Source organism: Molossus molossus, unplaced genomic scaffold (genome assembly GCF_014108415.1).
Source record: "Molossus molossus isolate mMolMol1 unplaced genomic scaffold, mMolMol1.p scaffold_m16_p_4, whole genome shotgun sequence".
NCBI lineage: Eukaryota > Metazoa > Chordata > Mammalia > Chiroptera > Molossidae > Molossus > Molossus molossus.
This window is the reverse complement of record NW_023425377.1, coordinates 69,351,082-69,375,595: the sequence shown is the minus strand read 5'-3', so window position 1 is coordinate 69,375,595 and position 24,514 is coordinate 69,351,082. Positions and strand designations below refer to the sequence as shown.

At 38.0% G+C, this 24,514-nt stretch overlaps 1 protein-coding gene across 1 annotated transcript; it reads left to right on the top strand.

Moving 5' to 3' along the window:
- Positions 1–18,825: 18,825 nt before the first annotated feature.
- LOC118643835 (olfactory receptor-like protein OLF4) lies at positions 18,826–19,797 on the top strand. Its single transcript, XM_036282202.1, has one exon. The coding sequence runs from the start codon at positions 18,829–18,831 to the stop codon at positions 19,795–19,797; it is 969 nt and encodes a 322-aa protein (XP_036138095.1). The 5' UTR covers positions 18,826–18,828.
- Positions 19,798–24,514: the final 4,717 nt, after the last annotated feature.

The window sequence follows — 24,514 nt, the reverse complement described above, 5'->3', positions numbered from 1 at the left end:
TTTTGGCATCTATCTTCATAAAGGCTATTGGCCTGTAGTTTTCTTTCTTTGTAGTGTCCTTATCTGGTTTGAGAACCTAAATTATGCTGGCCTCATAGAAAGATCTTGAAAGTCTTCCTTCTTCTTGAAATGTTTTGGAATAATTTGAGGAGAATGGGTGTTAGTTCTTATTTGAATGTTAAGTGAAACTCTCCTGTGAAGCTGTGCAGACCGTGGCTTTTGTTTGCTGGGAGTTTATTGATTACAGCTTCAATTTTCTAAGTTGTTATTGGTGTGTTCATGTTTTCTTTTTCTGTTGTGTCCACATATTTTAATATATATTTTTATTATCTTTTGTTTTTCTGTTGTGTCCATTGTTACTTCTCCATTTTCATTTCTGATTTTGCTTATTTGAGTCCTCTCTGTTTCTTGGTGAGTCAGGCTAAATGTTCATCAATCTTGTTTATCTTTTCAAAGAACCAGCTCTTTGTTTCAATGATCTTTTCAATTGTTTTTTTTTTTTGTTTGTTTCTATGTCATTTATTTCTGCTCTGGCATTTATTATTTCTTTCCTTCTACTTGCTCTGGGTATTTATTTTTGTTTACTTTCTATTTATTTAAGTTGTAGGGTTAGAAAGTCAATTAGGCATTTTTCTTGTTTCTTAAAATAGGCTTGTAGTGCTATGAACTTCCCTCTCAGGACTGCTTTTGTTGTGTCCTGCTTTTGTTGCCATAGATTTTTTTTGTTATATGTTCATTTTCATTGGTTTCCAGGAAGGTTTTAATTTCTTCTTTGATCTCCTTGCTAATCCATTCATTGTTTAATAACATGCTATTTAGCCTCCATGTGTTTGACTGTTTTAATTGTAATTAATTTCTAGTTTTATGCCATTGTGATCTGAGAAGATGTTTGATGGGAATTCAATCTTTTTGAACTTGAAGGGACTTAGTTTGTGTCTTAATATGTGGTCTACATCCCATGTGCACTAGAAGAATGTGTACTTGTCAGTTTTGGGGTGTAATGTTCTTTAAATATGTATTAAATCCATCTGATCTAGAGATTTAAAATGGCACTGGAGTGAATGGAAGCTACACAGACTGTCTCCTAGGACCAAACTGGAATTACAACTAAATAAGGACAAGTCATCAGAAAAAAACAACTGAAGAGCCTCTGAAGAGAACCCTTATAACTAATGATGGAAAAAGGACCCAAAATTGAGCCTGCTATGAACTGTGGAGGCATAAGAGGGTTAACTGGGTGCCTTGGGAAACAGCTGAGCACTCTTAGCCGTGAGCAGTTTTATCTGACATGTTGAAATTAAAACTCCATGCTGGCTCCCCAGCACAGAGTGGCAGAGCACGGAAAGGGGCCCACATAACAACTGGCTGAGAAAATCACCAGAGCACAGAATTTTTCCAGAAGGGAGAGGTGCTGGGAACACCAGCACTTCCCTGAAGGGCAAGTGCTCTAAATCAGCAACAGCCACTGACCTTGGGCTCTGGTAGAAGGAGGGCAGACTGGACCAGACCTGCATGAGGTGAGTTAAAACTGCATGGCACTGACGGAGAGCTGGGAAGGAGGCCATCAGGAATTTTATGCTGAACCACTCCCTACTAGGACAGTGGCCATCTAATTCAAAGAGCTCCTTCCCAGAGCCCAGGGAAGAACAATGGTCCCTCCCTTAAGAATTTAACACCCTCTGGTAAGAGAAATGCAAACGGAGGCTCATTAACAGCTAGAGATTACCAGCAAGCAGGAATTGAGGAAAAAAGCCCAGAAAGATTTAAAATTTGGACCGGGCTCTGTGTTGGAAGTCCTGGCTCTGAGGACTAAGCCATGAAGGCAGAGGACTGGACCCGTGCAATTAGTTAATAACCCATGCCACAGAAATTGCTTTTTTAAAAGCAACTTTAAGCCAGTGGGAAGGCAATTGCCCCTCCCACTGGAAATCTTCTTACCCTGTCCACCTGAGGGACTTTTCACTCAGCAGAGGGCTACAACTTGAGTCTCATTAAGTAACTGAGACCAATAGTCATCCTGCAGGCAAAACCTCTAGAATAACTGAAACTCTGCTTGGCTAGAAAATCTACCCAGGAAAGAAAAAATAGACATTGGTGTTTATTGTGGGCCCTCCCACACTCATTCAAACCCAGTAGAGAGAGCCACAGTCAGGTGAACACCAAAGCCCAAACGGGAAATTTGACAGGCTCCAAAACCCACTGACAGCCAAAGTGATGAAACAAAGAAACAAATCCCAAATGAATGAACAAGATAATTCGACAGAAGAAGAAATAAATGAAATGAAATTAAGCAAGTTATCAGAAGTCAAATTCAGAATAATGGTTATGAGGAAGCTAACAAACATAAGTAAAATAATGTATAAAAATAATGAAAATCAACCAATTGGAAATGGAAAAACAAAACAAGCATAAATGAAGAATGACATAGCAGAAATAAAGAACACATTAGCAGGAATAACCAGCAGATTAGAAGAAGCTGAGTATCAGGTCAGTGAATTAGAAGACAGGGTAGGAAAAAATCACCCAAAGACAAAAAACTATTAAAAAACAGGGGGAAATTTAAAAAGAACAGTGAGATAATGTGAAACATAACAACATCTGCATCATAGGAGCACAACAAGAAGAAAATGAGCAAGGGTTAGAGAATATATTTGAAAAAATAGTGACAGAAAACTCCCCTGACCTGGTGAAGAAAAAAGGCATGCAAGTTCAAGAAGCACAGAGAGCCCCAAGTAAGAAGTACCCAAAGAGGTCCACACCAAGACACATAATAATTAAAATGACAAAAACTAAAGACCAACAGAGAATCTTAAAAGTATCAAGAGCTAAGCAACAGTTTACCTACAAAGGGGCCCCCATAAAACTATCAGCTGATTTCTTGACAGGAAAACTACAGGCCAGAAGGGAATGGCATGAAGTAATCAAGGTCATGAAAAACAATAACTTGAAATCAAGACTACTCTATCCAGCAAGGTTGTCACTCAAAATAGAAGGTGAAATAAAGAGCTTCCCAGACCAAAAAAAAAAAAGGCTGAGAGAAAATATTAGCACCAAACCAGCACTGCAAGAAATGTTGAAAGAACTGCTGTAATAAGCAGAATAAATAGGAAGAGAAATATAACCATAATAATTAAAAATGGTAATAAATAAGTACATATCAATAATAACCTTAAATGTAAATGCATTAAATGCTCCAATCAAAAGACACAGAGTAGCTGAATGGATAAGAAAGCATGACTGAGATATATGTTGTTTACAAGAGACCCACCTCAAAACAAAAGACTCACATAGGTTGAAAGTGAAGGGATGGAAAAAAATCTTCCAGGCAAACGTAAAGGAAAAAAAAAAAGCTGAGGTAGCAATACTCATATCTGATAAAATATACTTCAAAATGAAGGCCATAACTAGAGAAAAAGATGATCGTTACATAATATTGATAGGGTCTCTCCAACAGGTTGGATATAACTTAGGTAAACATATGTATTCAGTCAATATAGGAGCACCAAAATATATTTTAAAACTTCTGGAGGACTTCAAAAAAGAAATCGACAACAATATAATCATAGCAAGGGACTTCAACACCCTGCTGACAGCACTGGATGGGTCCTATAGACAAAATTAACAAGAAAATAGATCTAAATGATGCACTAAATCAATTGATTCAATAGATATTCACAGAGAATTAAACCCCAAAACTGCAGAATTTACATTTTTTTCAAGGGCACATTGGACATTCTCAAAGACAGACCACATTGAAGAATACAAACTAAGTCCTACAGGTTCAAGAAGATTGAAATAATATCAACATCTTCTCAGATCACAATGGCATCAAACACATGGAGGCTAAATAGTATGTTATTAAACAATGAATGGGTTACCAAAAAGATCAAGAAATAAAATTTAAAAATCCCTGGACATCAATGAAAATGAACACACACCAACACAAAATCTATGGGATGCAGTGAAAGCAGTCCTGAGAGGAAAATTCATAGTATTACAGGCCTACTTCAAGAAAAAAGAAAAATTTCTATAGAACTTGTAACCCTATAAATTAAAGAAGTAGTAGGTAAACAAAAAGAAAAAGCCAGAGCAAATAGAAGGAAAGAAATAGTAAAAGTCAGAGCAGAAATAAATAACTTAGACAAAAAAAAACAAAAAAACAATTCAAAATAAGGAGCAACCGAAAGGCAGCCTGGAAGACCACATAACCAGGGACACCCACTCATTCCTGGTAGGCTTGCGAGGACGCGAGAGGAGGCTGGGAGCCCACGGTCCGCAGCGGCCTGGGCTGGGACCAACGAACTTGGCTGGGACCAGGGGACTTGGCTGGAAGCTGCTGCCACCTGGGCTGCGTGCTAAGCCCTTGGCTGGTGCCGCATGAACTCGGCTGGAACCAGGGGACTCGGAGGGAAGCTGTTGCCGCCTCAGCGGCAACCGCGGCTAAGTCCTGCCAACTCAGCTGAGTGCTATGCCCTCGACTGGTGCCGCAGACTTGGCAGCCCTTAACTACAAGCAGCGCCATCGGGTTAAAAGCCTCAGGCGACTCCATGATACAGAGTCCGGACAGAGGCTAAATTGGCAGCAGCCACTCACCTTGGGCTCAGGCAGAGGGAAGGCAGACTGGACTGGAAATGTGTGGGGACACTCAAGATTTGGAGGGAGCTCAGAGCTTTTGCTGAGTGCAGCCACGCAGGACTGTGGTCATTTTACTCCTTCCCAGGGCCCTGAGGAGAGGCAGAGACCCCTCCCTCAGAGATTCAACCCCACCTGGCAGCTACTTAAATGCTTATTGAGACCCATTAACAACCAGCATCTGCCCCACCCTCAGGAAATCCTCTTACACTGAGCACCTGAGGGAGTTTTACAGGCAACTCAGAAACCAAGGTTCTTCAGGTGACCTCTACTAATAGCCTCCAGGCAAAAAACAACAACAACAAAAAAAACCCCAAAAAAACCTAGAGAAAAGTTAAGACTTGACAGTGGTGGTTAAAGTGGGTCCTCCCTGCCTCATCCAAACCCAGGAGAGGGAGCGACAAACAACAGAACACCAATACCCACCGGGAAAATTTGACAGACTCCAAAGACCACTGTGATAGCCAAAATGGTGAAAAACAGAAACAAAAGCCAAATGAAAGAACAAGAGACCTCTACCGAAGATGAGATAAATGAGGTGCAGTTAAGCAAGTTAACAGAACTAGAATTCAGAGCCATGATCTTGAGGAAGCTCAACAGCATGTGTAAGGACATGAGCACCATGAGTAAAGAAATACAAATGTTGAAAATCAACCAGTTGGACATTAAAAAAGATATATCAGAAATAAAAAACACATTGGAAGGTCAAAAAGCAGAGTAAAGGAAGCTGAGGACCGGATCAGTGAATTAGAAGACAAGGTAGAAAAAATCAACCAATCAGAAAACCAAAATGAAAAAATGATTAAAAAACAGGAAGACACCTTAAGAGAACTGTGGGACATCTGGAAACAATAATAATATTCGCATCATAGGAGACCTCGAAGAAGAAGAAAATGAGCAAAGGTTAGAGAATATATTCAAAGAAATAGTGACAGAAAACTTTCCTAATTTGGTGAGGGAAGAAGACATTCAAGTTCAAGAAGCACAGAGAGCCCCAAGTAAGAAGAACACAAACAGGCCCACATCAAGACACATAGTAATCAAACTGCCAAAAAGTAAAGACAAAGAGAGAATCCTAAAAGCAGCAAGAGATAAGCAACAGGTTACCTGCAAAGAAAACCCAAAGGCTCTTAGCTGACTTCTCACAAGAAACACTACAGGCCAGAAGGGAATGGCATGAAGTAATCAAGGTCATGAAAAACAAGGATCTGAATCCAAGACTACTGTACCCAGCAAGGCTATCATTCAAAATGGAAGGTCAAATAAAGAGCTTCCCAGACAAGAAAAGGCTAAGGGAATACATTAGCACCAAACCAGCACTGCAATAAATGTTAAAAGGACTGCTGTAATTAGCAGGAGAAATGGGGAGAAAAATAGAATAACACTAAACAAAAATGGCAATAAATAAGTATATATCAATAATCACCTTAAATGTAAATGGATTGAATGCTCCCATAAAAAGACACAAAGTAGCTGATTGGATAAGAAAGCATGACTCATCTATATGTTGTTTACAAGAGACCCACCTCACAACAAAAGGGTCACATAGATTGAAAGTGAAGGGATAGGAAAAAATCTTCCAGGCAAATGGAAAGAAAAGAAAACCTGTGGTAGCAATACTCATATCTGATAAAATAGATTTCAAAATGAAGGCCAAAACTAGTGACAAAGAAGGCCAATACATAATATTGAAAGGATCTATCCAACAGAAAGATATAACCTGGATAAACATATATGCACCCAATATAGGACCACCAAAATTTACTAAAAATATTCTGGAGGACTTCAAAGGAAAAATTGATAGCAATACAATCATAGCAGGGGACTTCAACACCCCACTGACAACGCTGGATAGACCCTCTAGACAAAAAATTAGCAAGGAAACAGAGACTCTAAATAGACCAAATGAATTTAATAGATATCTACAGAGAATTACACCCCAAAACTACAGAATTCACATTCTTCTCATGTGCACATGGGACATTCTCAAAGATAGACCACATGTCAGGACACAAACTAAGTCTCTACAAGTTCAAGAACACTGAAGAATCTTCTCAGATCACAATGGCATGAAACTAGAATTCAATTGCAAGAACATACAAAGTCATTTGAACACATGGAAGCTAAATAGCATGTTACTAATCAATGAATGGGTCACCGAGGAGATCAAGGAAGAAATCAAAAACTTCATGGAAACCAATGAAAATGAACACAAAACAACACAAAATCTATGGGATGCAGTGAAAGCAGTTCTGAGAGGGAAGTTCATAGCACTACAGGCCTACCTCAAAAAACAAGAGAAATCTCTAATAGACTATCTAACTTCACAACTTAAAGAACTAGAAAGCAAACAAAAAGCAACCCCAGAACAAGTAGAAGGAAGGAAATAGTAAAGATCAGAGCAGAAATGAACGACATAGAGACAAAAAAAAAAAAAAAAAACTATTCAAAGGATCAATGAAACAAAGACTGGTTTTTCGAAAAGATAAACAAGATTGATGGACCCTTAGCAAGATTCACCAAGAAACAGAGAGAGAACCCAAATACACAAAATCAGAAATGAAAGAGGAGAAGTAACAACTGACACCACAGAAATACAAAAGATTGTTAACAACTACTATGAACAATTATATGGCAACAAATTCGACAATCTAAGCGAAATGGACAAATTTCTAGAAACAAGTAGTCTCCCAACACTGAACCAGGAAGAGATAGAAAACTGGAACAGTCCAATATAAACAGAAGAAATTAAAGACGTAATCAAGACTCTCCCAGAAAACAAAAGCGCAGGCCCAGATGGCTTAATGGGGGAGTTTTACCAAACATTCAAAGAAGAACTAACACACATTCTCCTCAGACTATTTCAAAAAATTCAAGAAGAAAAAAGACTTCCAAACACGTTTTATGAAGCCATCCTAATTCAATTCCAAAACCAGAAAAAGACACTACAAAGAAAGAAAACTACAGGCCAATATCCCTGATGAACATAGACGCCAAAATCTGAACAAAATACTAGATATCCGATCCAGCAATACAGCAAAATAATTATCCACCATGACCAAGTGGGATTCCCCCCAAGGATGCAAGGCTGGTACAATATTCGTAAATCAATAAATGTGATACACCACATAAATAAAATGAAGAATAAAAACCAAATGATCATATCAATAGATGCTGAAAAAGCCTTCGACAAAATCCATCATCCATTTCTGATAAAAACACTCAGCAATGTGTGAATAGAGGGATCATATCTAGACATAATAAAGGCCATATATAAAATACCTACAGCCAACATCATACTCAATGGGCAAACACTAAAAGCATTTCCCTTAAGAACAGGAACAAGGCAAGAATGCCCACTTTCACCACTCTTATTTAACATAGTACTGGAAGTCTCAGTCACAGCAATCAGACAGGAAGAAAAAATAAATGGGCTCCAAATTGGAAAGGAGGAAGTGAAAATGTCATTATTTGCAGATGACATGATACTATACGTAGAAAACCTCAACGACTCCATCAAATATTTACTAGACTTAATAAATGAATTTGGCAAAGTAGAAGGATACAAAATTAACCTCAAGAAATCGATGGCATTCTTATACACCAATGATGAACTCACAGAAAGAGAAACGAAGCAAAAAATCCCATTTACCATTGCGGCAAAAAAATTAAGATACCTAGGAATAAACTTAACCAAAGAAATAAAAGACCTATTCGCAGAAAACTACATGTCATTGAAAAAAGAAATGGAGGAAGATATAAAAAAGTGGAAGCACATGCCCTGTTCATGGAGTGGGAGAATTAACATCATTAAACTGTCAATATTACCCAAAGCAATCTATAGATTCAATGCAATCCGCATCAAAATACCAACGGCATACTTCACTGAATTAGAACAAGTACCTCAAAAGTTCATATGGAACCAAAAAAGACCTTGAATAGCCACAGCAATCTTGAAAAGGAAAAACAAAGTTGGAGGGATCACAATACCAGATTTCAGGTTATACTACAAAGCCACCATAATCAAAACAGCCTGGTACTGGCACAAGAACAGGCATATAAACCAGTGGAACAGAACAGAGAACACAGAAATGGACCCAAGGCAATATGCTCAATTCATATTTGGCAAGAGCATGCAGTGGAGTAAGGACAGCCTCTTTAATAAATGGTGCTGGGAAAATTGGACAGCTACATGTAGGAAAATGAAAGTAGACCATCAACTTACACCCTACACAAGAATAAACTCAAAAGGGATAAAAGACTTAAATGTGACTCATGAATCCATAAAAATCCTAGAAGAAACTGTAGGCAACAAAATTTCAGACACCATATGCAGCAGAATTTTCACTGATACATCACCTAAGGCAATAGAAACAAAGGAGAAAATGAACACATGGGACTACATTAAACTCAAAAGCTTCTGCACAGAGAAAGATACAATCATCAAAATGGAAAGGCTACCCACTGTATGGGAGAGCATAATTACCAATGATATATCAGATAAGGGGTTAATTTCCAATATATATAGAGTGCTCATACAACTCCAGAAAAGGAAGTCAAACAACCCAATTAACAAATGGGCAGAGGAACTAAATAAACACCTCTCCAAACAGGACATGCAGATGGCTAAGAGACATATGAAAAAATGCTCAACATCACTAATCATCAGAGAAATGCAAATTAAAACAACAATGAGGTATCACCTCACACCTGGAAGAATGGCCGCCATCAACAAATCATCAAAGAACAAGTGTTGGCGAGGTTGTGGAGAAAAGGGGACTCTAGTACACTGCTGGTGGGAATGCAGACTGGTGCAGCCACTATGGAAAACAGTATGGTGTTATCTCAAAAAATTAAAAATCGGCCCTGTCCGGTTTGGCTCAGCGGTTAGAGCGTCGGCCTACGGTCCTGGGAGACCCGGGTTCGGTTCCCGCTAAGGGCGCGTACCTCGGTTGCAGTTTGTCCCCGGCCCTGGTTGGTTGTGCGGGTGGCAGCCACTCGATGTGTTCCTTTCACATCGATGTTTCTCTCTCTCTCTCTGTTCCTCTCTCTCCCTCCCACTCTACCTGAACAAAAAATGGAAAAATGTCCTCGGGTGAGGATTAAAAAAAAAATTTAAAAGTCGAACTTCCATTTGACCCAGTGATCCCATTTCTAGGAATATACCCTAAGAAGCCTGAAACACCAATCAGAAAGAATATATGTACCACTATGTTCATAGAAGCACTATTTACAATCGCTAAGATCTGGAAACAGCCCATGTGTCCATCAGTAGACGAATAGATAAAAAAGCTGTGGTACATATACACAATGGAGTACTACGCAGCTGTAAGAAAGAAATATCTCTTGTCCTTTGAGACTACATGGAGGGACCTGGAGAGTATCATCCTGAGTGAGGCAAGCCAAACAGAGAAGGACAAGTATCATATGATCTCACTTTTTTGTGGAATATAATGAACATTACAGTCTGAGGAATGGGGTAGTCCCAGAGAAGTGGAAGTGGTGTACAGACTGACAATCTCCAGAAGAGGAGGTGGTGGGGGAGAGATAAACCACAGAACTTACATGCATGTATGCATGAACAGTGGACATGGACAACAAACTGGGGACAGGGTAGGGAGGTTGGGGGAGGGAGGAATCAGTGGGGGAAAAAGGAGAAAAAAAATATAAATAAAACAAAGATCTGGTTCTTTGAAAAGATAAACAAGATTAATGAACCGTTAGCCACACTCACCAAGAAACAGAGAGGACTCATATAAACAAAATGTGAAATGAAAGGGGAAATGTAACAACTGAAACCACAGAAATACAAAAGATTGTTTAAAAAAAATACTATGGGCCATTATATGCCAACAAATTGGACAACCTAGGTAAAATGGATGAATTTCTAAAATCACATAGTCTCCTGAAACTGAACCGGGAAAAGATAGAAAACTTGAACAGACCAATAACAACAAGAAAATTGAAGATGAAATCAAGACTCTTCCAGCAAACAAAAGCCCAGGCCTGGACGGCTTCACGGGGGAATTTTACCGAACATTCAAAGAAGAACTAATACCCATTCTCCTTAAACTATTTTTATTTCTTTTTTTTTTATTAATTAATTTTTGTTAGAGATGTTTCTCCTATTCCCCCCCTGCTACTCCCTCCCCCATCCCTCCCTGCCCTTTCCCCAGTTTGTTGTCCATGTCCACTCTTCATGCATACATGCATATAAGTTCTGTGGTTTATCTCTTCACCACCACCACCCTCTTTAGGGAATTGTCAGTCTCTACCCCACTTCCACATCTCTGGGACTACCCCATTCCTCAGACTGTTATGTTCATTATATTCCACAAATAAGTGAGATCATATGAAACTTGTCTTTCTCTGTTGGGCTTGTTTCACTTAGGACAATACTTTCAAGGTCCCTCCATATAGTCTCAAAGGATAAGAGATATTTCTTTCTTACAGCTGCATAGTACTCCATTGTGCATATGTACCACAGCTTTTTTATCCATTCATCTACTGATGGACACTTGGGCTGTTTCCAGATCTTAGTGACTGTAAATAGTGCTGCTACAAACATGGGGGTACATATATTCTTTCTGATTGGTGTTTTAGGCTTCTTAGGGTATATTCCTAGAAGTGGGATCACTGGGTCAAATGGCAGTTTAATTTTTAATTTTTTGAGGTAATACATCAAAAAAATTATTCACCATGACCAAGTGGGATTCATTCCAGGGATGCAAGGCTGGTACAATATTCACAAATCAATAAATGTGATACACCACATAAACAAAATGAAGAATAAAAACCACATGATCATATCAATAGATGCTGAAAAAGCCTTCGACAAAATCCAGCATCCATTTCTGATAAAAACGCTCAGCAATGTGGGAATAGAGGGATCATATCTCGACATAATAAAGGCCATATATGAAAGACCTACAGCCAACATCATACTCAATGGACAGAAACTAAAAACATTTCCATTAAGAACAGGAACAAGACAGGGATGTTCACTTTCACCACTCTTATTTAACATTGTACTGGAAATCTTAGCAACAGCAATCAGATATGAAGAAAAAATAAAAGGGATCCAAATTGGAAAGGAGGAACTGAAACTGTCATTATTTGCAGATGACATGATATTATACATAGAAAACCCTAAAGACTCCATCAAAAATCTACTAGACTTAATAAAGGAATTTGGCAACATAGCAGGATACAAAATTAAAGTCAAGAAATCGACGGCATTCTTGTACACTAATGATGAACTCACAGAAAGAGAAGCTGAAAAAACAATCCCATTTACCATCGCGCCAAATAAATTAAGATACCTAAGAATAAACTTAACCAAAGAAGTAAAGGACCTATTTGCAGAAAACTACAGGTCATTGAAAAAAGAGTTAGAGGAAGATATAAAAAAGTGGAAGCACATACCCTGTTCATGGATTGGAAGAATTAACATCATTAAAATGTCCATACTACCCAAAGCAATCTATAGATTCAATGCAATCCCCATCAAAATACCAACGACATATTTCATAGAACTAGAACAAATACTTCAAAAGTTCATATGGAGCCAAAAAAGACCTCGAATAGCCACAGCAATCTTGAAAAAGAGGAATAAAGTAGGTGGGATCACAATACCAGATATCAGGTTATACTACAAAGCGACTGTAACCAAAACAGCCTGGTACTGGCACAAGAACAGGCCTATAGACCAGTGGAACAGAACTGAAAACCCAGAAATGGACCCAAAGCAATACGCTCAATTAATATTTGACAAAGGTGGCAAGAGCATACAGTGGAGTAAAGACAGCCTCTTTAATAAATGGTGTTGGGAAAATTGGACAGCTACATGCAAAAGCATAAAACTAGACCATCAACTTACACCATACACAAAAATAAACTCAAAATGGATAAAAGACTTAAATGTGACCCGTGAATACATAAAAATTCTAGAAGAAAATGTAGGCAACAAAATTTCAGACATCATACGGAGCAGAATTTTCACTGATACATCACCTAAGGCAATAGAAACAAAGGAGAAAATGAACACATAGGACTACATCAAACTAAAAAGCTTCTACACAGCAAAAGAAACAATCATCAAAATGGAAAGGCAACCCACTGTATGGGAGAACATCATTGCCAATGATGTATCAGATAAGGGGTTAATTTCCAATATATATAGAGTGTTCATACAACTCAACAAAAGGAAGACAAAGAACCCAATTAAAAAATGGGCAGAAGAGCTGAATAGACACCTCTCAAAACAAGATTTACAAATGGCCAAGAGACATATGAAGAAATGCTCAACATCACTAATCATCAGAGAGATGCAAATTAAAACAACAATGAGGTATCACCTCACACCTGTCAGAATGGCCGCCATCAACAAATCATCAAACAACATGTGTTGGTGAGGGTGTGGAGAAAAGGGGACTCTAATACACTGCTGGTGGGAATGCAGACTGGTGCAGCCGCTATGGAAAACAATATGGTGTTACCTCAAAAAATTAAAAATTGAACTGCCATTTGACCCATTGATCCCACTTCTAGGAATATACCCTAAGAAGCCTGAAACACCAATCAGGAAGAATATATGTACCCCCATGTTCATAGCAGTACTATTTACAATAGGTAAGATCTGGAAACAGCCCAAGTGTCCATCAGTAGATGAATGGATAAAAAAGCTGTGGTACATATACACAATGGAGTACTATGCAGCAGTAAGGAAGAAATATCTCTTATCTTTTTAGATGACATGGAGGGACCTGGAAAGTATTATCCTAAGTGAAATAAGCCAAGCAGAAAAAGACAAATACCACATGATCTCACTTATATACGGAATATAATGAACATAACAGTCTGAGGAATACAGTCGACCCAGAAACATGGAAGTAGGGCGCAGACTGACATCCCTCAGAAGAGGGGGTGTGGGGGGGAAGAGATAAACCACAGACCTTATATGCATGTATGCATGACCAATGGACATGGACAACTAAGCCGGGGATGGAGCAGGGGTGGGGAGGGGGTGGTGCCAATGGGGTAAAAAAGGTAAAATATCTGTAACAAAAAAATTAAAAAACAAAAACAAAAAAACAAAACTGTGGTACATATACACAATGGAGTACTACGCAGTTGTAAGAAAGAAAGACCTCTTATCCTTTGAGACTACATGGAGGAACCTGGAAAGTATCATCCTAAGTGAAACAAGCCAAACAGAGAAAGACAAGTTTCATATGATCTCACTTATTTGTGGAATATAATGAACATAACAGTCTCAGGAAGGGGGTAGTCCCAGAGACGCGGAAGTGGGATACAGACTGACAATCCCCTAAATAGGGCGGTGGTGGGGAAGAGATGAACCACAGAACTTATATGCATGTATGCATGAACAGTGGACATAGACAACAAACTGGGGAAAGGGCAGGGAGGGGGGGAATCAGTGGGGGAAAAGGGAGAAACATCTGTAACAAAAATTAATTAATAAAAAAATAAATAAATAAAATAGATAATTGGAAAAAAAACAAACTAGCAAATTGGATCCAGCAATACATAAAAAAATTATTCAACATGCCCAAGTGGGATTCATTCCAGGGATGCAAGGATGCTATAATATTCACAAATCAATAAATGTGATACACCACATAAATAAAAGATAAAAACCATATGATTATATCAATAGATACTGAAAAAGCATTTGACAAAATCCATCACCCATTTCTGATTAAGATGCTCAGCAATGTGACCTTAATCTTGATGAATTACTTTTTCTATCTTAATGCTTCAAAGGCCGTGAGATCAGAACCACATTTACATTTATGTGATGGCAAATTCTTTGTACCATCTATGGGGCCAAATAGCTCTAAATCAGCTTTAATTTTTTCCATTTAATGTGGGATTTCAACACAAAATACCTTTGCTTAAGAGAAGTCAACTGAATGATTTGTGAGGCTTAAACTCAGTTCCCTCAAATAATATTATTATTGGACAAATGTCTGTGTCAGTTTCCCATTACTGTTGTTATAAATTATCACACTACTGGTTTAAAGCAAACAACTTTCTATTTTAAAGTTCTAGAGGTTTGACACCTGAAATGGGTTTTATAGGGCTTTGATAAAAATGTCTGCAGAGCTTGGATTTTTCTGGAGATCCATGGGAGAATGCAATCCCTCTGTAATTCCTTTTTCATTCTCAATTTCTATTCCAATTTCTAGAGGCCACCTGCATTCCTTGGCCCATATCCCTTCTTCCATCTTCAATGCCAGCAACATAGTATCTTTAAATGTCTCTCTGACTCCAATTCTTCTTCTGCTCTCCTCCACCTTTAAAGGACCATCGTGATGAATTAGTCCAATCTGGATAATCTGAACTAATATCCTTAGCTAATTACTTTCTTTTATCTATTTTAGTTATCCTGCTCTGTGAGCTAACATATCCCAAAATTCTCTGAATAAAGACATGGACATCTTTTGAGGCCCTCATTCTGCCTACTACAAATACTTTTTCAGATATAAATTATTTGATGTCACTCTGAAGCCCTAATATAAAAGAATCAAACACAGAATTTATTCTTCCCTGTAGAATGAAAGAAAAACTTGTCTTTCAAAGTTACACACACAGAAGATTCCTGGTGGAGAAGACCTCAAATTACCTACACCTGACTCTGACATAGAGCCACAGCCAAGCTTCTCAAATTGCTGTCCACAGACCAGGAGGACCTGTAGCATCAACACCACCTGGGTGCTTGTCAGAAATGCAGTCTCTGGGCCCACTGGAGACCTGATCAATAAGATTTTCATGTGAACTATAAACTTGGGTAATGAAGTGGAGAAGTGCTGGGTTAGAATAGGTGTTCTCATCTTGTCACTGCTGACACTTGGGGCTGGATAATTGTCTGCATTGGGTGCTGTTCTGTGCATTATAGGTGTTTAGCAGCCTCTCTTCAGACATTATAATATCCCCAGGTGCAAAGTCATCTCTGTTTGAGAACCACTGCCCCAGAATCTCAGAACTGGAAGTGTCCTAGTGATTCCAATCAAAATGTCATCCCTTTTTTGGCTTATACTTTTGAGCACATTATCTTCCTTTGTTTCCCCATTTCTGTATTGGAGAAGGTAGTTTATAAATGTACTACCTCATAAAATGCATTTTTGTAAAATATAAATTTGACAATTGTTATAATGTGCTAAACTGGGTTATAGTGCATATCTAAATATATTTCTTATATTTAATAAAGATTTTATAATAAGGGACTAAATGGCAGCTCTTAACATGTGATATAACTATGAAATTCCTGACTGTTTTGGTTAAGCAATCATAAAGCCAGTAAATATGGTACCCAAGATTTTATACTAAAGAAATAAGTATCTCCCCTTTCTTAAAGAGGAAAGTGGTAATTTTCTGGAGATTGTGTCCCTACCATAAATCAATGCTTTGAGGACCCAAAGACCAAACAAATTTCTCATATTTTTTTTTCAAATACAGGGTTTTTTCTATTTTATTTTTGTTACAGATGTTTCTCCTTTCTTACCCCACTGACACCCTCCTCCCCATATCCTCCCACCCTGTCCCCGACTTTGTTGTCCATGTCCATTGGTTATGCGTACATGCATATAATTTCTGTGGTTTATCTCTTCCCTCCCACCACCACTCTCTCTTCTGAGGGTTGTCAGTCTGTACCCTACTTCCACATCTCTGGGTCTACCCTATTCCTCAGCCTGTTATGTTCATTATATTCCACAAATAAGTGAGATCATGTGGTATTTGTCTTTTTCTATTTACAATAGCTAAGATCTGGAAATACAGTTTACTTTCAATATTATTTTGTTTAGCTTTCAGGTGTACAGCATAGTGGTTAGACAATCGTATACTTTACATAACGTTCCTCACCTGATATTTCCAGTACCCAACTGGCCTCATACATAGTTACTCCAATATAATTGACTATATTCTCTATGCTATACTTTACATCCCTGTAACTGTTTTGTAACTACCAATCTGTGTTGCTTAATCTCTTCACCTTTTTCTCCCAGTCCTCTAGTCCTTTTCTCCTCTGGCAACAACCAGTCCACTCTCTTTGCCTATGAGTCTGTTTCAATTCTGTTATTTCATTTATTTTGCTCATCAGATTCCACATATAAGTGAAATCATATGGTATTTGTATTTCTCTGACTGACTTATTTCACTGAGCATAATACCCTCTAGGTCCATCCATTCAGAAACTTTAACTCAGAGTTGGGATGGGGAGCTTGGAGGTGTAGATGTCAGGAAGCAGGATATTTAATGAAAGACTAATCAAAGCTGTACTCACCCATCTGGCTTATTACATAGTCTCCGAGGAACAGAGGCTCAGCAAAAAACGTTTCCATTCTGTCCAGACCAGTGTCCCTAAGGAGAATCGCGTGCTTAGAGGTTAAAGTAAGAAGTAAATGTGCCTAATGAGCAGATGTAGAAAGCTGTAAGTAACAACTCTACTGCAGACCCTCAGTATGTGCAACCTTTGGTTGGATGAAATGTGATCATTGTTTTTAAAGTCTTAAATCTGTCTGGGAGACCAATGCTTGATCACTCCTTATTGTCTTGTCTGAGACAGAGCTCTTGTCCCCCTCATCATCCATCCAGGCAAGAATTTGGACTTCCACAGGGAACCTTTCCTCTCAGAGTTCACATGCAGGTGAGTCCAATAACACAACAGACATAACAGAAGAGAATTAGAGAGACTGGAAGCCAAGAACTTGTACCTGAAGCCACCTGAAGACCATTCCAACATAGCCTAGATACGAATGATCACTGTGGTTGTTGGCTGTCTTTACCAATAAATTAATGTGTTAATTCATGACGATAAGAGTAAAGTGAACATTGCACTCAGAAATGCAAGTGTCAATGTTAACAATTAGATGGTATTAATAGAAGACACATTAAGAAAGGGAATAAGAAGTGTAAAGTTCTTTCAGTAGAAATAGAACATAAGTTCAAGGACCTCATCAATCAACAGAAATAGACAAATAGGTTATTATCTGTGAAGAAATATACAGTGATGTGAGGGTGTTTTTTAAATTTTATGATGGGCATTTTAGACTGTTTCCATAGGGATGAGGAAGATTCAGACCAAGGAAGGCTTGCAAATACACATGCAATAGCAGTGCATGAGACATACATCTCACAGTATCTTCTCTCACTTTGGTTATTCACATAAAAAAATTATGTGGTAGGTGAAAATGAGTATGCAAATGAGATTCACTTTGTAATTATTTCATTACCTGTGAGGCTGAGTAATGAAATTTGTATTTGTAAGCTAATTAGAATCTCTATTAAAATTTGTCTGCATAAGTTTTTTGCTTTACTTGTTTATTAATTTATTTATTTTAAAGTATAGTAGGCATACAATATAACTTTCACTGTATTGTACAACTGAAAGTGCTTTGCTTTGGATAGTGTTATCAAAGTATTTTTATTCCTTTTTTGTTTACGTATAGTTTGTATACAATATTATATTAGTTTCAGGTGTACATCATAATGATTCCATATTTGCCTATATTGTGATATGACCTCCAGCATAAGCCTAGTTAACATCCATCATCACACATATTTACAAGTTTTTTCTTGTGATAAGGAGTTTTAAAATCTACTCTCTAGAAACTTTCCAATATACAACACAGTGTTATTAACTAGATTCACCCTCCTGTGCTTTACATCCCATCCTTGGCTTTTTTATTTTTATTTTTTATATTGAAATAATTGACTAAGAAACAAGAATTCTTCATTTATCTTTACATGGAAAAGAAAATTCTAATGAGAAATGGCACTAGAAATGACCTCAAGAAGACCAGACCATACAACAGATACAGAAATTAATTTCTTTTTTTTAAAATATGTTTTACTGATTATTTTTTAGAGACAGAGAGGAAGGGAGAGAGAGATAAAAACATCAGTGTGAGAGAAAAACATTAATCAGCTGCCTCCTGCATGCCCCTACTAGGGACTGAGCCTGTAACCCAGGCATGTGTCCTGACCAGGAATCAACCAGAACTTCTCAGTCCATGGGACAATGCTTAATCCACTGAGCCACACCAGCCAGGTGGAAATTAATTTCTAGACTCTAAAATTTATATGGTAGCATTTATGCTAGGTTACTAAAGCTTGAGTGTGGGAAAATTAGTCATGTTATTTTTCCTTTGTCCTGATAGTCACCTCCATCAAATGGAACTAAGGAACCTTACAGTAGTTTCAGAATTTCTTCTTCTGGGTTTATCAGAGAAACCAGAATTGCAGCCCCTCATATTTGGACTTTTCCTCTCCATGTACCTGATCACGGTGTTGGGAAACCTGCTCATCATCCTGGCCATCAGCTCAGACTCCCACCTCCACACACCCATGTACTTCTTTCTCTCCAACCTGTCCATGGTAGACATCTGTTTCACCTCTACAACCGTCCCAAAGATGCTGGTGAACATCCAGACACAGAGCAAAGTCATCACCTATGAAGGCTGCATCACCCAGATATATTTTTTCCTATTATTTGCAGGATTAGACAACTTCCTTCTGACCGTGATGGCCTATGACCGATTTTTGGCCATCTGTCACCCCCTGAACTACATGGTCATCATGAGCCCCCGGTTCTGTGGACTGCTGGTTCTGGTGTCCTGGATCATGAGTGTACTGCATTCCTTGTTACAATGCTTAGTGGTATTGAGACTGTCTTTCTGTCCTGACCTGGAAATTCCCCACTTTTTCTGTGAAATCAAACAGATGGTTCAACTCGCTTGTTCTGACATCTTTCTTAATAACATGGTGATGTATTTTGGAGCTGGGCTCCTGGGTGGTGGTCCCCTTATTGGTATCATTTACTCTTATTCTAAGATAGTGTTCTCTATATGGGGAATCTCGTTAGCTCAGAGGAAATATAAAGCATTTTCTACCTGTGCATCTCACCTCTCAGTTGTCTCCTTATTTTATGGTACAAGCCTAGGAGTGTACCTCAGCTCTGCTGCTACTAATAGCTCTTACTCAAATGCAACAGCCTCAGTGATGTACACGGTGGTCACACCCATGCTGAACCCATTCATCTACAGTCTCAGGAACAAAGACATAAAGAGGGCTCTGAAAAGATTTGTTGGGATGGTAGCTACAAAAGGTCCAATTGTCCTAGGGCTGAAGAAATGTACATAATAGCTGGACTCAAAGCCTGGGAGCTAGATATTATGATTCTTTGGTCATGGTGTGAAAGTAGAATTTAGTCTCTGTTTATTTTCTGGATTTTCTGCTTCTATGATTTGAACTTTTCTATACAATTAAAGTGAATCACTTTAATTTTTTTAATTTGTAATATCTAACAGTGTTTTCTTTGTCATTTTTCTCTTCTCCCAAATTGATTCTCAACCTTGGGTGAAATATTTGGAAATTCCCATTTATCTCATGAAACTTCATAAATTTCTTAAGAACAATTTCTTTTAAAATGAAATCTATCATGGTAATTTTTTTCATTTTACTAAAAAAAACATCATGAGTTATACTACTCTAAAACTAAACTGCACTTGGGAAACAAAGCCATTTATGTCATTTCATTGGAGAGGATTTTAAGAGCACAGTTTAACACTTTTTGTACATTGTTTCTCTATATATCACTACCATAACTGATCTTTCTAAAAATGCAAAGGGATTTATCATTGGGGTAACATTTTGCTTGGTATAACTATGTTTTCTATTGAATTATCTCCCTGCTTCCACTTGAAAACTTTCATTGCTGCCTACAAATACGATTCCCTCCTTTATTCTAAATAAAGCATCTCCCCTGCTTTAAGTATTCTTATTACCACTAAAGGGGTAGGGAATGAACCATATCATCAGATATATAGATATGTGATATATAGATATGTCATATATATGTATATAAATGACCAAAGTATGACTCACTAGACAGATTGAATTCCTGTCCAGCTCTGCCATTCAGAGTCATAATTTTGTATGAACATGCATGTTCTCTCAACCTCTTCTAGTTACCTACAAGGGAATCTCAATGGAGTCACTTTTTAATGCAGTTATCTGAAATAAACTTCAATACCAGTAATCATGAATGCTATTTTCAAATATCAGGAGAAAGCCCTACCATGACAAGCAACAGATTATGATAATTTCCTTTACCTCTTTTCCCTTTGATTATTGTATCAGTTAGCTGTTGCTATATAACAAGTCCTCCTAGAAGCAGATGATTTAATATAATGAATTTATTATCAGATGGGATTATATGGGGGGAAGTTGTTCTGAGTACTGATTGTCTCCTCATGGGTCTGTAGTCAGCTGTCAGTCTCTATATTGTGTTTCTAAGGCTCATCCATGATGTTGTATGTGGCTGTAGTGCTCTTCTGTCTTGAACCAATTTATGTCTGTTTATTCCCTTTATATATGAAGGTGAGTCTTTAATTTATGGGAAGTGGACTTATTAAATGATAATTGCTTTAATTTAATTCCCATATCCATGTACAACATTTGCTTTCTTCTTGGTTGGAAGATATTCTCCCAGCACTTCTAGGTGTGAGTCAGCTACCTACACTCTAGATCTGACCCTGAGCCATGCACTACTAGAATTTTTAAATTTCTAACTAATGCTTTGGGGGCATAATTACATCCAATATCCTGCATATACAACATGCTGAATTAAATGAGCCATACAAAAATTAAAAATTTACTACACACTTGTATTTGTATATATTTGAAAAGGTGTACAACTCGTTTGTTATGTTATTGGTTTTTTTAAAATTTTATTTTTGTTACAGATGTTTCTCCTTTTTTACCCCATTGACACCCTTCTTCCCATCCCCTGCCCCGCCCTGTCCCTGGCTTTGTTGTCCATGTCAATTGGTTATGCATACATGCTAATAAGTTCTGTGTTATGTTATTGTTAGAAATGTAATCGCCCTGAGCCTGTTTCCTCGTTTATAAAGGTAATGTGAGATAATAAATTCTAATTTCAGACAAATGTGTAGAATAGTGAAATGTGTTGAAATATTCTGCTGAGTCCAAAAACAACATTCAAGGTTAGGGGTGTTTGTGTATGTGCATTTGTATACGTCTTTCTCCCAAATAAGCACACTCACACACATGTATGTATATGCACACAGACTCACAAATATTTCCACCTATCAGGCTAATAGAAATCTTGAGAGAGAGTTGGAGGGAATAGAAGTGAAAAGAATGAATGTTTGAATTAACACAAAGGGAAAGGATGTAGAAATTTTGACACAAAGCCTTAGAATGGGTGACTTTAATTTTAATAATAAATTATTTTTTCTATCTTAAATTGTCAAAGATTTCAAGGTCAGAAAATTTACACTAATGCAATGGTGAATTCTCTGTGCCACCTAATGGGGCAGAATATCTCCAAAGGACTCTAATTTGCATCTTCTATTTTAAGGTGGGATTTCAACACAAAATGGCTTTACCTAAGGGATGCTCACTGAATGAATTGAGAGGATTAATAGTCATGTAAAATACAGCATAGGAAATATAGTCAATAATATTGTGATAACTATCTATGGTGTCTGATGGTACTAGATTTATCAGGGTGATCACTTTGTAAGTTACATAAATGTCTAATCACTATGTTGTACACCTGAAACTAATATATTGTATGTCAACTGTAACTGAAAAATTTAAAAAATTAAAAATTAATAAACAAACCAAAAAAATGAGAGGCTTAAACTCAGTTCCTGCAAGCAATTATTGTTTTGTTTTGTTTTATTTCATTTTTAAATTACAGTTGATATTCAAGTTTTAAATTTTTATTTTTATTAAATTTATTGGAGTGACATTGGTTAATAAAATTATATAGGTTTCAAGTGTACAATTCTATGATATATCATCTATATATTGCATTGTGTGTCCACCACCCAAATCAAATTAATTTCAGGTGTATAGCATAGTGGTTAAACAATCATATACTTTGCAAAGTGATCCCCTTGATATTTCAAGTACCCACCTGACACAATATGATATGAAAGCAATTTTGCAAATAATTCTTAAAAATATTTCTTAAAAGTTTTTAATTACAGTTAACATTCATTATTATCGTGGTTAGACATTTATATAACTTAACAAAGTGATTTCCTGATAAGCCTACTACCCATCCAACATCACACATAGTTATTAGAATATTATTGACTATATTCCCCATGCTGTACTTTACATCCCCATCACTATTTTGTAACTGCCAACTTGTACTTCTTAATCCCTTCACCTTTTTCAGTCAGCCCCACAACCACTTTGCCACTTGACAACCATAAGTTCCCGCAAATTGTAATTTATTGGATAAATATCTCTATTAAATGTTTATTCTTGCTGAAACAAATTGCCACACTACTGGTATAAAACAAACAAATATCCATCTTAAAATTCTAGAAAATTAGAGGACTGAAATTAGTCTCATTGGGCTAAAATTTAGATGTCTTCAGGACTGGGATCCTTCAGGAGGCTCCAGGAAAGAATACATTTTCTTTCTATTATACTTTCTGGGGGCCACCTGCATTCCTTGGTTTTTGGCTCTTCCTCCATCTTCAAAATCAGCAGCAGAGCATCCTCGAATGTCTCTCTGATTCCGATGCTTCTTCATCTTTCTTCCACATTTAAATGACCATTGTGATAACATTAGTCCAACCTGGATACTCCAGGTGAATCTTCTTATATAAAGATCAATGATTAGCAACCTTATTCCATCTGCTAGCTTAACTCCCTTTGCTCTATAAGATAACATTCAAAAGTTCTTGGGATTAGGATGTGCACATATTTTGAGGCCCTTACTCTTCCAACCACAAACTATTTTTCAGGTATAAATTATTTTATGTCAATCCAGAGGCTTAATATAAAAGAATCAAACTAGGGACTTCCAGTCAAGATGGCGGCATAGGTAAAAGCAGTATCGCGTCCTCCCACAACCACATCAAAGTTACAACTAAACTATAGAACAACCATCATTCAAAACCGCCTGAAATCAAGCTGAGTGGAAGTCCTACAACTACGGAATTAAAGAAGCAGCCATATCCACACTGGTAGGAGGGGCAGAGGCGGATGGGCTGGTCCCACACCCACGTGTTGCAGATAAAAATCAGGAGGACACCTCACCTGGGAAGATCCTCCCTGAGGACTGGGGGGGTCCCCCTCCCACACCCGGTGCCCTGCTCAGGGTTGCAGTGCCAGGAAGGGAATGCCCATAACTTCTGGCTGGAAAAACCAGTGGGAACTGAGGCTCAGGGAGGAGGCTGAGGTGGCTGGAGCCCCAGACAGCTCCTCTTAAAGGGCCCGTGCACGGACTTATTGGACTCACTCCCTCTAAGCTTGGAGGGGAGGCAGCTCGAGGTGTGCCAGACACATACAGGCAAGAACTGAGCTGTTTGGCATTGGAGCGAGGGCTGGAGAGGGGGCTTTTGCTGGGACAAACATGCTGTCAAAGACCGTTGTTCCTCTGGTGAGCTCTTCCCTGAGGCGGCAGACAGCCGCCATACCTGGGACTCCAGCAACCTGGCTCATACTGGTTTCCCTGCCCTGGTGATTCCCTGAGGCCCCGCCCCACCCAACTTTCAGGCCCACCCAAGCTGTTGCCAGCTGCTTAACCATAGGATTGGCCTGTCTTGGATCATGCTTCAGGTTTTCCTAAATTCTTTCAAACAAGCAGCATCTGGTCTCAGATAGCCCCGTACCTCTCGTTAAGTAATACACAGAAACAAATACAGGGAGGCAGCCAAAATGAGGAGACAAAGAAACAGGTCCCAAATGAAAGAACAGAACAAAATCCCAAGAATAGAACTAAGTGAAATAAAGATCAGCAACCTAACAGATGCTGAGTTAAAAATACTGCTTATAAAGATGCTCAATGAACTTAGTGAGAACCTCAGCA